Raw genomic sequence first — 13,869 nt, 5'->3', positions numbered from 1 at the left:
TAGTGTAATCCCGTAACGAGTTGCGAGCTCTTGACAGGTATCCGGACCCACGTTCTCACTGGTGTCGCTAGTATAGCGACAGTTGATCTCTCCAGGCTTTGTGTCGGCACCTCTGATCCCATGAATGGTTGTGTGAGTTGCGCATGCCCGTGGTCGTGAAATCGTGGCCGCGGGTCGGCCGGGGGTTGTGGAATCTTCCCAAGTCACCGGCTTGCATTTTCCAGTGCTAGCGAGGCCAGATGATAGCGGAGTGATGCAGTCTACCGTCGTGGCAAATAGAAGGATCGCAAGACTTGCAATCCCGCCGTTTTTAAAACCACTACCAAGCTTAGGATACATTACGACTCCGATTCGAGGTGAGGGCTGATGCAGGGAGAATGAAAGCAAGTACCAGTGTGCTTGGCGATTTCAGTGATACTTGTGCGCTTATGCCTGAAGAGATATTGAAAACGCAAACCCCGCCAAGTGGCCAGATAGCGAGAGCACGAGACTGTTCAAAAGAACTAAAGAAAGTGAGGTAGTCTAGGGAACTTTTGTTAGTCGCCATGGCAACATTAGGCAGCAGCTTCCCGCTAAAAGTAATACGATGAAGGCTGATACGAGAAAGCAGCGAGTATCAATAATAGCTCTGTCGAGTGCTAACTACAGTCTCTACATCAGCAGTCCATGGGCGATAACATCAAAGATGCAGCTGAGATTGAACTGGTCTGTGGCGGCCCGCTTCTCGGTCGTGCTTTTCGGTCGTGCTTGTCGCCGTGTCGTCCATACCCCCGGCGCCTCGCAAGAGCCGCCTCCTGATTGAGAATGAGTCGTTAAACATCTTTCACGCATCACGTTAGAGGGCGGGCAAGAAATCTTTGATTCTCGATGGCCGTGATATTATTTGCAGCGGTATTTGTATTCTTCACGAGTCATTTAGGCTGGAGAGCAATGGCGGGCCCGGTCCTTATTAGCTGCCGAAACCCGACTCCGAAAACGAAGGGGAATCGCTCGCATCATTTGGCAGTTGAATATACGCGTATTCCAAGTCCTGGTAAACTCAAACACAACGTTTTCTGCCAGAACGGGGACAATTGGGCCTCTTGCCAGTGGAGGATGATTGAGTCAGGACTGCTACATGAAGTGGAAATCGACGTGAAATCGTTGCTTAAAGCGGCGTAGATAGCTCGTAGTCAGAGGAGCAGCTGAGACCTGCCGTGATGGGCTATGTCATGCCGAGACCACCTAAAGCGTCTCAGACAATCGAAACACCTAACGGAAAAGTACTGAGTAGTTTGCGCACTCAAACTTATAGGCAAAGCGAAAGCAATGCAGCACTTGTCCAAAAATGGGAATAACCCGCCGGAACGGCACCTCGGTTCACCATGACAAGGGGTAGTGGAACGCCCGCCAGGGTCAATGCCTGGCGGACACTTTTGCTAAGTAAAAACACTATCAACATACGCTGGTAGATTTCGGTTTCTTCCGGTGCAGTACAACTACCATGGGGATCCAGCATTGGTTTGACCAGAAATCAATAATTGGCGGAGTTGACTTGTGTACTATTTAGAAGATCATCTTGAGCTCGGTTGGAGTGTAGAGCGGACTACTCCGTAGAATAAAATGACACTTGTCGCGGTGAAAGCTTGATTATAGTACACTATATCCGGTGAATCCGGGAATATCTCCAACCTAGCACTGATGGATTGGCATGGTCATCAGTGTTGGCCTGACTAGAATCTTTCCATAAGTTTTGATTGGTACCCCTGTGATGTGAAAGGTATTCCATACGTAGTAAAATTCCTTGCATGCATTCAGCATGTAGGTTGCATGCTACCTGTTCCATCATGTGCCAGTGCCATCCTTTACTTCTCGTTTGCAAACAAGGAGTCAAAACAGGACCGTTCAATCATGGTGACCGAGTTCTATCGTCAAGCAACCTTCTGACATTCAGAAAGTATCCAACTCGACTCCATGCCCCAGACGGAAGGGTGATCGTCATTGAGCCTCGGTCTTGCCGCTCCACCTAAATGACGACGGGTCTTACGTCGAACTTAGTTCTGCCTCTTCATATCTGTCAATTTCGAGAAATGTCCTATGGAGCGGTGTCACATGAAGTGAGGCTAGCGCCTTCATTCAGTCATTCTTAAGACAAGAGAGGATATAAGTCTTTGTTGTATCTCGTCGTGTCTCATCGAAGATATTTGAGCAGACTAAACGCCCTCTACCGTGCCTCAACCACTCGCCTTTTACTTTTGCATCACTAGCCTAAATCTTCAGACTCCTGCTTAGGCAATTGACCCCTCTTAATCATGTTGCTTGGTTACTTCTATCTTGCCTTACTATCTATCGTTCTTAACGTCACCAGCGTCTATGCCACTCCCGTAGACAATGGAGACATAGCGAAGGACGTATCCTTACACAAGCGAGAGGCCGAAAAGCTCCAAGCAAGGCTGGTATGCTACCACAAACAATCTTATCACGTAGCTATCGTGATAGACCGCGACGAATATGCTGTATCCTATCGCTATCACGCGACTCAAAAGGGCCAAACCCGAACTTTCAAGCTTGACCGCGATCGCCGTGAGTCAGGCAGCTACGTCGATTCTGCAATTCCGAAACTTGTCGCCAATATTCCCATCAACGGATACGTCGACACCTTCGATGAAGTCGACGAGCTTATCAATGACACGGATCTTCTCCCCTCGAACGGATACGACTGCTGGCAATACCTCAAGAATGCGCTGAATGCAATGCGACAGAGCGGCTGGCTGACGCAGTCCGAGATGGACTCTGCTTATGACGAACTTCTGCAGAAGGCTCAGGATAATGGTATGGCTTTGACTTGTCAGGCTCTTTGAGCTGGGGCCTGGGGGATGGCGACCGTTCGAATTTGCTCTTATCACCATGTGCGAAAACTTGGGCAACAAGTTACATTCGGATTACTCGGTCTAGAAGATGTACTAGAAAATATCTTACCTGTATATGAAAATAACTCAGTAGAGTATCAATAACTTGAAGAGAGGGGGTTGGTAGCAAACCGTATCAAGATCCGGAATGTGGCACTGTTGGAATTTCATGGGATGCAACAAAATCCATCAAGCATTGAATAACATTTACCAATCATTCTGAAGCATGTCCTTTGAGTACTAAGGAATTATGTCTTGACCTAACTATTCGAATCCATATCCCTGTCACTTTCTGTTGAGTATCATGAGAGAACCCCAACCCCAAAGAAAAAAAAGAAAAGAAAAGTCGTATAATCTGTTGAGTAATCTATTCTATCTAGGACTAGATGTGATAGTGATAGTCACAAGCCAATATTTGACACAGGAGGGATACTAGTAATAGGAAGTATTCCCAGTAGTCGTCAGTCGGCGTAAATTGGTTGGGTAAGGTAGATTGAGTTCCTACGTCCATATTATATTATCGCTTTCCAGAGGTAGGTAGACTCTCTGCGATGATACAAATGAGATATTAAAGTAAGACATTCGAATACAACATAGAAGCATCATTCGTTTCATCCGAGAAGCTGTGGGGAGGTCGACATTGCATGGTTGTTACATTAGATAATGCTGCGCTGACTTGTCCTTGAGTCTATTATGGTTGATTGGAAAAGTCTATATTACTTCACTAAGCACCTGCTTCGGAAGAGCTTGCCAAAGAAACTTCGCCTTTATAGCGCGGCCGGATTAAACTATTCTAGCTTATCTTGTCTATTCTCGGATTATCAAAGATACTTAAGCTCGGCTCCACAAGGATATTATGCTGACCACCTCCCCCAAAGCTCAGATTACATGCATAATTCTTTGAATTTTTCTGACAGGTTTTGGGCAGCCTGTTGCTATTCTATCTTGGATATGTGTAATTGTTGAAGTATCGATCAGTAGCGCCTCTCATCCTAATCCTCTATCAGTCACTGCGCATTCGTGGGCCCCTTCTCGCCGCTCGGAGGCGGAGCACCAGCTGGCTCCTTGTCCTTAGGGGGCGAATTGCTGATCGGATCCTCTTTCACACTGGATCCAGCCTCTTGACTGAAGCACCCCTCCTGGTCTGTAAGCCCGCCGTAAAAGCTCTCTCGGTATGCGGCGTCCAGGTGAGCCTGGAAGTTGGCGTCGGTGAATGGCACTTGAGTCTTTTCGTATTTGACATCCGACAAAGCTTTCTGCGCAGCCGCGGGAAGAGAAAACCAGCTGATGGCTGTGCGCTCAAACACCTTGTCTCCATCAGCACCCGTGAATGGGGAGAAGGCGTTGTCGTGAATCTGCATTTTGGGGTGTGTCGGCGTATCCACACCGACTCCCGAGGAAGCGTACGAAATCTTGCCCGCCGGTGCAGTATCCCAGACAAGATGATCGGTCGTAAATGACACACCCACAGGCGACACGGATGAGGCGTCTTCCCCGCAGCCAAACTGGTTCAACCAGACTACAACGCTGGCCCAGTAGTGTCTATGACCTTCGTTGTTGCCCTTACCCCAGCGGACCTTGGGCATGTAGTAGGAAAACATGATACCAGTACGGTCCTGACTTTGTCCACCTCTGACATAGACTTGGGCAGTGCCTCCAGCATCACATCCGCTTCTGCCACCTCCAGTAGGCCTCAGACCTTCTCTAATTCGCCTTGTGTTAGTCTCATTTCGTGCCCATGGATCATGTGGAAGACAGCAAGTCTGATCTTACCCAAGATTGCCGGTGGCATCTACGGCGGGATACGGATCGCAGCCGCCTGAAACATAGAGGAACGGATTGAATCGAAGCTCTAACTGTCCTTCAAGTCCTGTCGAGGCGCTCTGGGTGAGCGGGACGATCTTATCGTGGCCCAGTGTCGGATGCCCGGCATAATCATCATTGCCTCGTGGGAGGACAGACGACAATGCGCCATGAATGAAGAGGCAGCCAAGCGATGGCTGGAATATGCTGAGCTTCATGCTGAATCCGTTTGCCGGAAGTTAAGAGTCTACAAAAGACCACAGTTGGATCGGGTGGATTGGAATGAAGGAAGCGATGGCATTAGAGATATTGGAACAATTGGCACACACTGGCTCACGAACGCGGATACTACTGTGACTTTATTTGTTAGTGGCTGACTTCAGACTTTCAATGTGACTTTTATCGCAGTACCTACATGTAATTTCAACGTTGACTCCACCTAAACCGTTATAGCCTGCGAACTCTCTCATGCAAGATCTAATTAGTTTGAATATGATGTGAGCTTCTATGCGGTGTTTCCGAATCCAGACCACTTCATACTTGACTCTCGTCATTTTCTGGCGGAGAATAAGGTTGCTTGACACTGCCCCGGACCCGGCAATCCGTACGGGATCTACAAGTTCTGCCTTGGAATTTCCCAGAAGAAAGTGTACCTTCGGTCGAGCCGGCCCCGTGTGCATTCTCGGCGACTTCTTCAGAAATACTTGTCAGCCTTACCTGACTACTGAGTTGTGTTTAGTTAAATTTGTGGGCACAGCCGCTAATTAGAGATGGCGGTTCAGAAACCATCTACGATGAGGCAAAGGAATTAGACTTTTCTAGAAAAAGCTGTGACCTTTTGGTCCTCGCTGCCAAGTTCTCAATACGAGGCGCCCTGCACTTCTCGAATGACGTGTGATGATGCGACATCAGCCCAGATTCACCATGCGTTCTAAGCCTAATCTAATCTGCTTACGAGCTACCAGGTCTAGTAGCAAGATACAACTCCATCATGAAGCTTCGAGTTAACACGTCTTCTAGGCCGTCGTGCCTGCATGGAGGGCCGGGCCGATCGCATGCGGAAAGCATGTACCTCCCGAGTCGGGCCAAAGTTCAAGGATGAAGTACGGATAGCTTGGCACGTATATTAAACTTTAAGGATGCGGGCCGAATCCGGTTGTGCCCATTGGCTACAGTTCCACAACCAAATGAAAGACAGAAGTGTCAATGAATGACAACAATTTAATTATTATCCCAATTAGAGTATGGTCTAAACGTAAAAGGCTATGGATACTCCGTGCAACAGTGCGGCAAGTTTCTGTTACGTGACGTTCCCCAGGATCAGAATCGTGCAAGTGTACCAAAACCATAGCCTTGGAGGCGAATTATTCGAAGCAATGACTGCTAGTTCCCAAACGTTAAGCGCAAGTTCAACTTTATTTTGTGGTCAACCTGAAACTTATATGAAATTGAGGGACAACTGGATAGGGCTGGGAGGTTCCGTGTAATTCGTCTCTTAACCGCCCTTAGCTTCGAGTGAAGTCATTTGAAAACCATCCGTTTCGGTTATGACCGAATCAGACCGGCGGTGGGATAAATGAACACTATTATGGTGAGTAATCTCTGCATTCTCCGGTCATTCCCTACCAGGATGGGCTACAGCCTGGACAGCCCAAAAGACCAGCCGACTTCTGGGGAAAGGCGCCAATTATATCCCCCAAACCGTGCTTTAAATCGAGACAAAACTCCTTGAAAACGAAATGGCTTGACGAGATCGCTATTCAGATTTTCACACTCTCCTCCTCTTGTGAATCTCGCCACTATGCGCTTCTTACTTTCGACTGCCATCTTTGGCCTTCTTCTCTTCTTGAGTGGCTTTGTCCACAGCGCTGCAACGGACATTGATGCACTGTCGCTAGCAGAGCGTTCAGGTAACTTTGAAATCATTCGTCGGGGATGGAAGTTAAAGAGCATCTTTAAAGGCAAGAGCAGCAAAGGTTCTAGCTCAGCCCAGCCAGAACAAGAAGTCGAGTCTGAATCAGACAATGAAGAGCAAACGGCTGCAGCCGATCTAAGCGACACCGAAGATGGCCGTGTGCCTGATATCACAAAGAGAGGCTACATCTTCCAAGCCCACCGTCGTTCGGACTCTGTGAGGGTCGATGTCGGCGTCATGATTCCTTCGCCCCAGGACTGGAAGCCTGACATGTTCTGGAGCATGGATGACATGGCTGTGTATCCAAGCGAGAACGAAATCAGAGTCTTCAACGCGATCAACGAAGACGACCCCACACCGGAGCCGCGCAAATGTCGTTTCCGGACCATCATGATGGCTACTTGGAAGGAATACTCGAACAAATACGTCTCGGAGCTCGAGTATGTCAGCTTCGCCAGTATCACAAACGAAGACGCACTAGAGTCGATCAAGCAGGCATATTTGTGGATGGAGAGAAGCCAGGATGCGGGCGAACCAAATGAACTCCAGATCGACAAGACTGAGGAGGGAACCGATGAGCGGAAGGCATTCAACTGGCTCGTGAACCAGAATCCGCTTGGCCGCGCTGTTCGAGGCATTCCGTCAACCTTCACCGCGATGGAGGATAAGGAAATTGACCGCGTGGATCTCTGGACCAGTAACGGAAGTAGATACATTCGCTACCGGCTTCGTTGATTCTTACTGGGCGCGGGGATATGTTATCGATAGACTTGACTCAGCTCAGGGTATGCAATCTCAGCGACTTCTTTACAAATCCTATTCATTGGACGACCTTCTCGATCCGACGGATTTTCAGCTTCGTCAACCTTCGATTTTCATACAATTGCAGTTTCGAACATTCCGCTTGGTGTCTAGTATTATGGCTTATTCTTGGAAGACAAAAATTCAAGGGAAAAGTCAACGGTGTATGTAGACTAATTGTATTCGCCGTCATGAACGCTTGATCCGGGTAACTTACCAAATCTGTGATTTTCCGTTGAGCTGATGCGACATAAGCGCAAGCTTTCAAGGGCTTAGCAGACAGCTGAACAGTGGCTGCCTGATCCAAGAGAGTAAAATGACATGATGACAGTCACAGCCACCCCGACAAATCCTTCAGGCAGTTTCTTGTGTAATAAGCTTACGTTCTGATTCTCCATAAGAGTGCGGCGAGACGCTCACTGAGGAAGACCAACCCTGCATCCTAACACCCCAATTATCACGAGCATCCAAAAAATATTGACATATAGCTTTCATCTCATTCACTCCGAAAGTTGAGACTTTCCATCATCGAGAGCCCCGTCTCATGGTCCATCGGCCTGACCAATCAAGGACTCTGGGCGTCGCTCTTCATTGTTGGCTGGCCTGAGCTATGCTGATATTGGTTGGCTCGCATTGGACCCTTGTCGCCCCGCAGACGCACCATGAAGGGACACCCGAATTATTATCTCCAGACGCCAGAATTCCTTCTTCTCCGCACGCACGCCCGTCGTCGCCAACGTGTTTGTCGACATTACACGGCTAGGTTAAGCTTCCCTCACCCGCTCCGGGGTCATGAGAACCGCAGGTGGCTTGCCCCGTTATCGCTTCGACGGAGAGGCTGGCCGAGTGGGGTCGTGGCCTTAGGTACGCAGACGGCCTGAAGCAGAAACACGATGGCTCGAAAGGGCAGTCGGAAGACTAGAACTGGCTGCATAACATGCAAGTGAGTGTGCCTGCGAGTGTCCATTCCATCCATCGGTACCTTACACAGTGAGAGCTGGAAACTTGCCTCAGAAGATACCTCGCATCTAATCTCTCATGACCAAGTAGGATACGTAAAGTGAAGTGCGACGAGACCAAGCCAACCTGCAATCGCTGCGAAGCCACCGGCCGCCAGTGTGATGGCTACAGTCCGGCGCCCTCGCCAACAAACAAGTCCCAACTCCGCCGTTACCGACCGCACCACGTATTTCCGGGGGCAGACGGCGTCGGAGAGGGCAGAGCCTTGCAGTTCTTCTGCGAAGTAGCCGGCCCTTACATGTCGGGCGCCGTGGACCCTCATTTTTGGCCTAAACTGGTCATGCAGTTCACCAGTTTCGAACCAGCCGCACGCCACTCTGTCATTGCCATCAGTACCCTCTGTGAACGTCTACAATTCCGGGAGGACATGGATGAAGAGATTCTTTTGAAGGACGATCTTTACGCCTTGCAACATTATAACACAGCTATCCGTGACCTCAGGACTATGACCTCTCCTGAGCGAAGTCCCGTTATACTGCTGGTGTGTCTGCTGTTTATCACTATTGAATTCCTACAAGTCAACCGTGATGAGACGGTGAAACATTTGAAGCACGGATTCCAGCTTTTGAAAAGCACAATCAGGGACTATGCATGGACTAAGGAACACTTACTGCCTCTGTTTCGACGATTGAGCATCTATGCTTTCCTGCACGCGACCGATCCTAGAGACTTTCCCAATCTGGAAGGTCTCGAGCATCCGATTCCCAGCAGCTTTTCAACATTTTATGACGCCCAAAGAATGGTTGACGACATCTTCAGCCGCACCATGCGCTTGGTGCGGAATGGCGACCCTTATAGAATGTACCTAGAAGAACACCAGACTGTGCCGCCTGACCTACTCGTTGAGCAAGCCAGCCTTGCATCATCACTAGATCAGTGGAAGGTAAGTCAAACCCCCCACTTCCCGGCACCCCCCTGTTTCTGGCACCCACAAAAACGCGAAAATCCACCACAACGCAATGCCCACCCCCAACCTCCTTTTATCACAACATTTTCAATTCGAGTCCAAATGGGCTCATTTTTTGCACATACCTTCTTCTATATCTAATGCCTCAATATACCGAAGATCAGCTTCGTCAGGCTCTCGAGGACATCTCAAACGGCAAGAGTCAAAAGAGAGCCTCATTGGAGTATGGGATACCACGATCAACCCTCCAACTACGTCTCCAAGGTGGTGGCTTTTGCTGACTGGCAGAGGCTGTCTCCTGACCAGAGAGTAAGCTGGCACAATGGGTTCGCATTCAGGCTTCGCTGGGCCTCGCACCAACGCACCAACAGGTGAAGGAATTCGCAGAGCGAGTTCTGGCTGCTGCTGGGGATACCAAACCATTAGAAAAGGCTGGATCTATGCCTTCGTGAGAAGGAACCCTATCATTAAGGTTCAGAGAAGTCGTTCCATCGATTCTAGACGCGTTAATGGGGCATCTACTGAGGTCATTAGGAACTGGTTTAAGTTCCTTGCTATCCCTGAGATCAAGGACATCAAACCAGCCAACAGATATAATATGGATGAGACTGGCATCCTCGAGGGTCAGGAGCTAATGGGTTAGTGCTGGGCATGGCTGAGACGACGTCTGTTCGCAAGAAACAACCTGGGTCGAGGGCATGGGTCTCTATCATTGAGTGTATCTCAGCCTTGGGTAGGGCACTTCGTCCTCTTATCATTTTCAAGGGAAGACGGTCCAACAACAGTGGTTTCCATTACATCTGGTTCCATACGATGGGTGGGAGTTTACAGCAACAGATAATGGCTGGACTACAGACTTAACTGCCATTGAATGGTTAGAGAAGGTGTTTATCCCACAGACTATGCCCGAGGCTGAGGGCGAGGCTCGACTGTTGATTGTGGATGGGCATGGGAGTCATACGACGACAGACTTCATGTGGAATATATTAACAATATCCATTTACTGTTCTTACCACCACACTCCTCTCATGTCCTCCAGCCACTTGACCAGTCTGTCTTCAGCCCTGTTAAGTCAGCCTATCGGAAGGAGCTCGGTTACTTGTCTCAATGGAACGACTCTACCATTATAGGTAAAAGGAACTTCCTGGACTGTTACCAGAAGGCTCGACTTGCTGGTCTATCAGTCTCGAACATCAGAAGTGGTTGGAAGTGGACTGGTCTACACCCTGTAGCGATGGTTGCCCCTGATGAACCCTATGGTATTACCTGAGCCTTCTGCTGCCCACCACACCCAAACCAACCAGTCGGGGCAAAAAGCGATGCCATAATGGTCAACAAACTACCCCTGTTGAGCCATGGGATTCTGCTTCCTCTGCAGTGGTCTGGTCGACACCCAGGAAGCTGGCAGAGCTCAGCGGTCAACTGCACTTATACACCCAACTCGACAATGATACCAGCACTCAACGGCTGCTGTTCAGGAAGGTGAAAAAAGGCTTCACAGAGCAGGCCTGGCAACTGGCAGCTGCCCAGCAGCAGCTGGCTCACCTGAGGGCTCAAGTTACCAACGCTGCAGTTAGGAAGAGGAAGACTGTTCAGATCGATCCCAACACGAAGTTTGCGAACATCAGGGATATCCATCGGGCTCAAATCGAAGCGGGTGAAAAGGAGGTTATTACGGCTGAATCCAGCGACTCTGAATGCCCTAGTGAGGCTGGCAGTTGTATTGTAGTGGGTGTGGTTGAGGATCAATAGTTAATAGTAATGAGGAGGTTGGGTTGTGATCCCATCGTTTTTGTGGGTGCCAGAAACAGGGGGGTGCCAGGAAGTGGGGGGTTTGACTTACTATTTGACGCATTTGAAGCCCGGCCTGCATCACCACCGAGCGAGCCTGTCCCCGGGCAAGAGACTCTAACAACGGCGTTACGATACGTCATTGTGTCGCGATACGAATGTTGTAGGATATGGCTGAACACGGCGTTTGGTGACAAAGAATACGACTACGACAGTCACTTGGCTGTGTTCAAAGCAATGTCCACAGAAGCAGGGATAGTAGATCCGGAGGTCCTTGCGACCTTTGAAGGGTCTCCTTATTTCACATTCGACACCGGCTATCTCCCCACAATGTCACTTATTGCAACAAGATGTGCGCATTTGGAGGCGACATTAAACAATCTGAGGCTGAAACCGCTTCCAGGTCTTCCAAGAGAGAATATGTGCCTTCTTGCCCAGGCCGGAGATTGCCTGTGTGAAGCGTTACCTGCATCTTCACGGAACCTTGGTCGACTGGAAATTGCGGAGTCCGATACTTAACTCTACTTAGAGAAGAATACGCATACATATACGAATAACCGTCTAATGAAGTATGAAACTGTTCGCAATATGCTTTACCCCGGTTACTGCACTGGTGGGTGCTCATCCAGGACCCACGAGTTGATTAGTGAGGCAGACTCGGCTGGCAGGTCGAATGGGACCAAGTGACCAGAGTTGAATATCTCGGCATAGGTAAGCTCTTTATAAGACTTCCACCTGCCAGCTACCTTAGCGTCATGGTACCAAGGAGTCATCTCTCGGAAGCGGAAGAAGGGGTGGCCATGCCATGCCAGTCCCTCGTTAATGAGCCGCCGCATTCCAGCTGCGTTGCAGTATAAATCTTTGTCGCCCACGTAGATGAGAACGCGAATCCCCTGTAGGAGTTGTCAGTGAGTTGCAATACAGGCCTTATTCTGTGCTTGGGCTACTTACCTCATTGAGAAGCCCGTTGACGTACTCGTCGCTGGACTTCCACAAGTCACCCACGCTCTCCCACTGCTTGAGGATTTCGTACGAGATTCCCTGAAACGAAGCATCTTCGTCGACTCCGAGGGCAGCTTTTACCTTTGTCTGGTTCAAAAAGGCGTCGATGTGGCCCAGCTCGGCGTAGCATTCTTCCGAAGGACCATCACCACATCGTCGTCTCCAGTCATAAGGGTTGCGCCTCATTGCCTTGACAACGTAGCCGCTCATGGAGGAACATTTCTCGTGTGTCTCGATACAAGCTCGGGATGTCCATCCTTCATCATCGCCTGTGCCTTCGCAGACCCCTAGATTCTGTTCGCACCACAGGTTCAGTGGGGCCCATTCAATACACTGAGAGGTGCTGAGAAGACTGTCAGGCCCGGAGCAAAGCGCTTCGAAAGTCCCTGGATTCTGAACACGAAGTCGTATTAATCCATTGCCAATGAGAATGCCCTTCAAGTTGATGAGCGGAACCCGCGAAGGTAGCTGAACCGGTGAATGATCTCCTGCCCAATGATGTTCGTTGCTTTGAACCGAGAACCCTGGAGCAGCAGAATGGAGGTCGACATTATGGGAGTTTATGTCATGGGAGCTTGCCTGATTGTCAAGTATTGTGGAAGCCAGAGCCGGTACCCACGATCCACCATAAGACTCTCCAGCAATATAAAAATCAAGGCCTGAGTATTGAGGGAAGGCGATCATGAATTGACGAAGGAATCGATCCATCATTTGAGATGCTTCTTGCAGACCATTGGGTATCTTGGATCCCGTTGAATAGCCGACACTTACTGGCTGACTGGATTTGGACCATGCAAATGTCAGTTAAGCATCTTTGAAAGTGATAGACACGAACCTCAGGATCAAGGTTGTACCCAAAAGACATTAGTCACTCACTCGACAAAGATCAAGGTCGCATTCGTGTTCCAACCATGCGGGTTATCAATAGTATACCCGCCCTCAGGCGCGATACGACAAGGTCCTAACTCCATCAGGTTTCCATAACCAGCAGAGGATGCTCCTGGGCCACTGACAATGTTCAAAAACAAAATTAGCTGAGAGGCTAGTGTTGGCTCGGGACGACGAGAAGCACTGACCCAGACATCCATAATATTACAGGATCATTAGAAGGACGATGCTTGCTTTCAAAAAGCCAGAAGAACAGATGACTCTCATCATCGCCATCAGTTGTATCAATGAAGCCGGCGACGCCGGGAGTTGAGCTGTTGCATACACTAGCCGTGTCGGACCCGAGCCTGAGGGAGAATCCCGGGATGTCGACCGTGGCGGGGAAATGTTTTGCGGGAGAGCCGGGCGACCGAGAGTGGGTTGGTGAAGCAAGGCCTTGGTCGACGAATGCCAGTAGCAATGATAGATATTGGAGACATGACACTGAGAATCCAGATCTGTGAGGCATTTTGTCAGTTCTGATGTTGAAGACACCGAGATGCCATGAAGAAGTTGGATCAATCCCTCGATATCTTTCGACTCATCTTCGGATACAGCGTTTTTGATAACCCGAATAGGAATAGTGCGGGGTTCCTGATCGAGTTGTCGGATCCCTAGCGATAAACACCTACTATCAGTGGACCCTGGCAGAGATGCTTCGAAAGCGCTTCTAAAGGATAGGCTTCTGCAATGCTGTAGCTGTTGTATTGAATTGTGCGCAAATATGTAGGGAATTTCATCGAGAGGTCACGTATGTAAACTTTAAGGCCCTCCTATGTGAGCAATGAGATCCGCTGGTCAACCAGCTTCATCAA

The 13,869-nt window shown here is 49.3% G+C and overlaps 5 protein-coding genes across 5 annotated transcripts; 3 read left to right on the top strand and 2 right to left on the bottom strand.

The window, feature by feature from the left end:
- Positions 1–2,291: 2,291 nt before the first annotated feature.
- HER10_EVM0000669 (uncharacterized protein) lies at positions 2,292–2,840 on the top strand (the record flags this gene model as incomplete). Its single annotated transcript, XM_035470440.1, has 2 exons — positions 2,292–2,435; positions 2,526–2,840. 2 exons carry the CDS (start codon positions 2,292–2,294, stop codon positions 2,838–2,840), a joined length of 459 nt encoding a protein of 152 aa, XP_035328784.1.
- Positions 2,841–3,895: 1,055 nt separating this feature from the next.
- Positions 3,896–4,489, bottom strand: HER10_EVM0008300 (NPP1 domain-containing protein; the record flags this gene model as incomplete). The annotated part of the gene is made up of 1 exon (XM_035477827.1): positions 3,896–4,489. The coding sequence occupies one exon, from the start codon at positions 4,487–4,489 to the stop codon at positions 3,896–3,898; it is 594 nt and encodes a 197-aa protein (XP_035329723.1).
- A 2,003-nt stretch (positions 4,490–6,492) lies between these two features.
- HER10_EVM0003628 (uncharacterized protein) lies at positions 6,493–7,341 on the top strand (the record flags this gene model as incomplete). The annotated part of the gene is made up of 1 exon (XM_035473295.1): positions 6,493–7,341. One exon carries the CDS (start codon positions 6,493–6,495, stop codon positions 7,339–7,341), a length of 849 nt encoding a protein of 282 aa, XP_035329113.1.
- A 1,366-nt stretch (positions 7,342–8,707) lies between these two features.
- Positions 8,708–11,583, top strand: HER10_EVM0012869 (C6 zinc finger protein; the record flags this gene model as incomplete). The annotated part of the gene is made up of 3 exons (XM_035482249.1): positions 8,708–9,303; positions 11,161–11,395; positions 11,512–11,583. 3 exons carry the CDS (start codon positions 8,708–8,710, stop codon positions 11,581–11,583), a joined length of 903 nt encoding a protein of 300 aa, XP_035330254.1.
- A 144-nt stretch (positions 11,584–11,727) lies between these two features.
- On the bottom strand, positions 11,728–13,523 carry HER10_EVM0001210 (uncharacterized protein; the record flags this gene model as incomplete). Its single annotated transcript, XM_035470965.1, has 4 exons — positions 11,728–12,018; positions 12,077–12,905; positions 13,004–13,135; positions 13,204–13,523. The coding sequence occupies 4 exons, from the start codon at positions 13,521–13,523 to the stop codon at positions 11,728–11,730; spliced, it is 1,572 nt and encodes a 523-aa protein (XP_035328848.1).
- Between the last annotated feature and the right edge of the window lie 346 nt (positions 13,524–13,869).

The sequence above is a fragment of the Colletotrichum scovillei genome, assembly GCF_011075155.1.
Source record: "Colletotrichum scovillei strain TJNH1 chromosome Unknown Contig00009, whole genome shotgun sequence".
In the NCBI taxonomy this organism is placed as follows: domain Eukaryota; kingdom Fungi; phylum Ascomycota; class Sordariomycetes; order Glomerellales; family Glomerellaceae; genus Colletotrichum; species Colletotrichum scovillei.
This window is presented reverse-complemented; position numbering and strand designations above follow the sequence as displayed.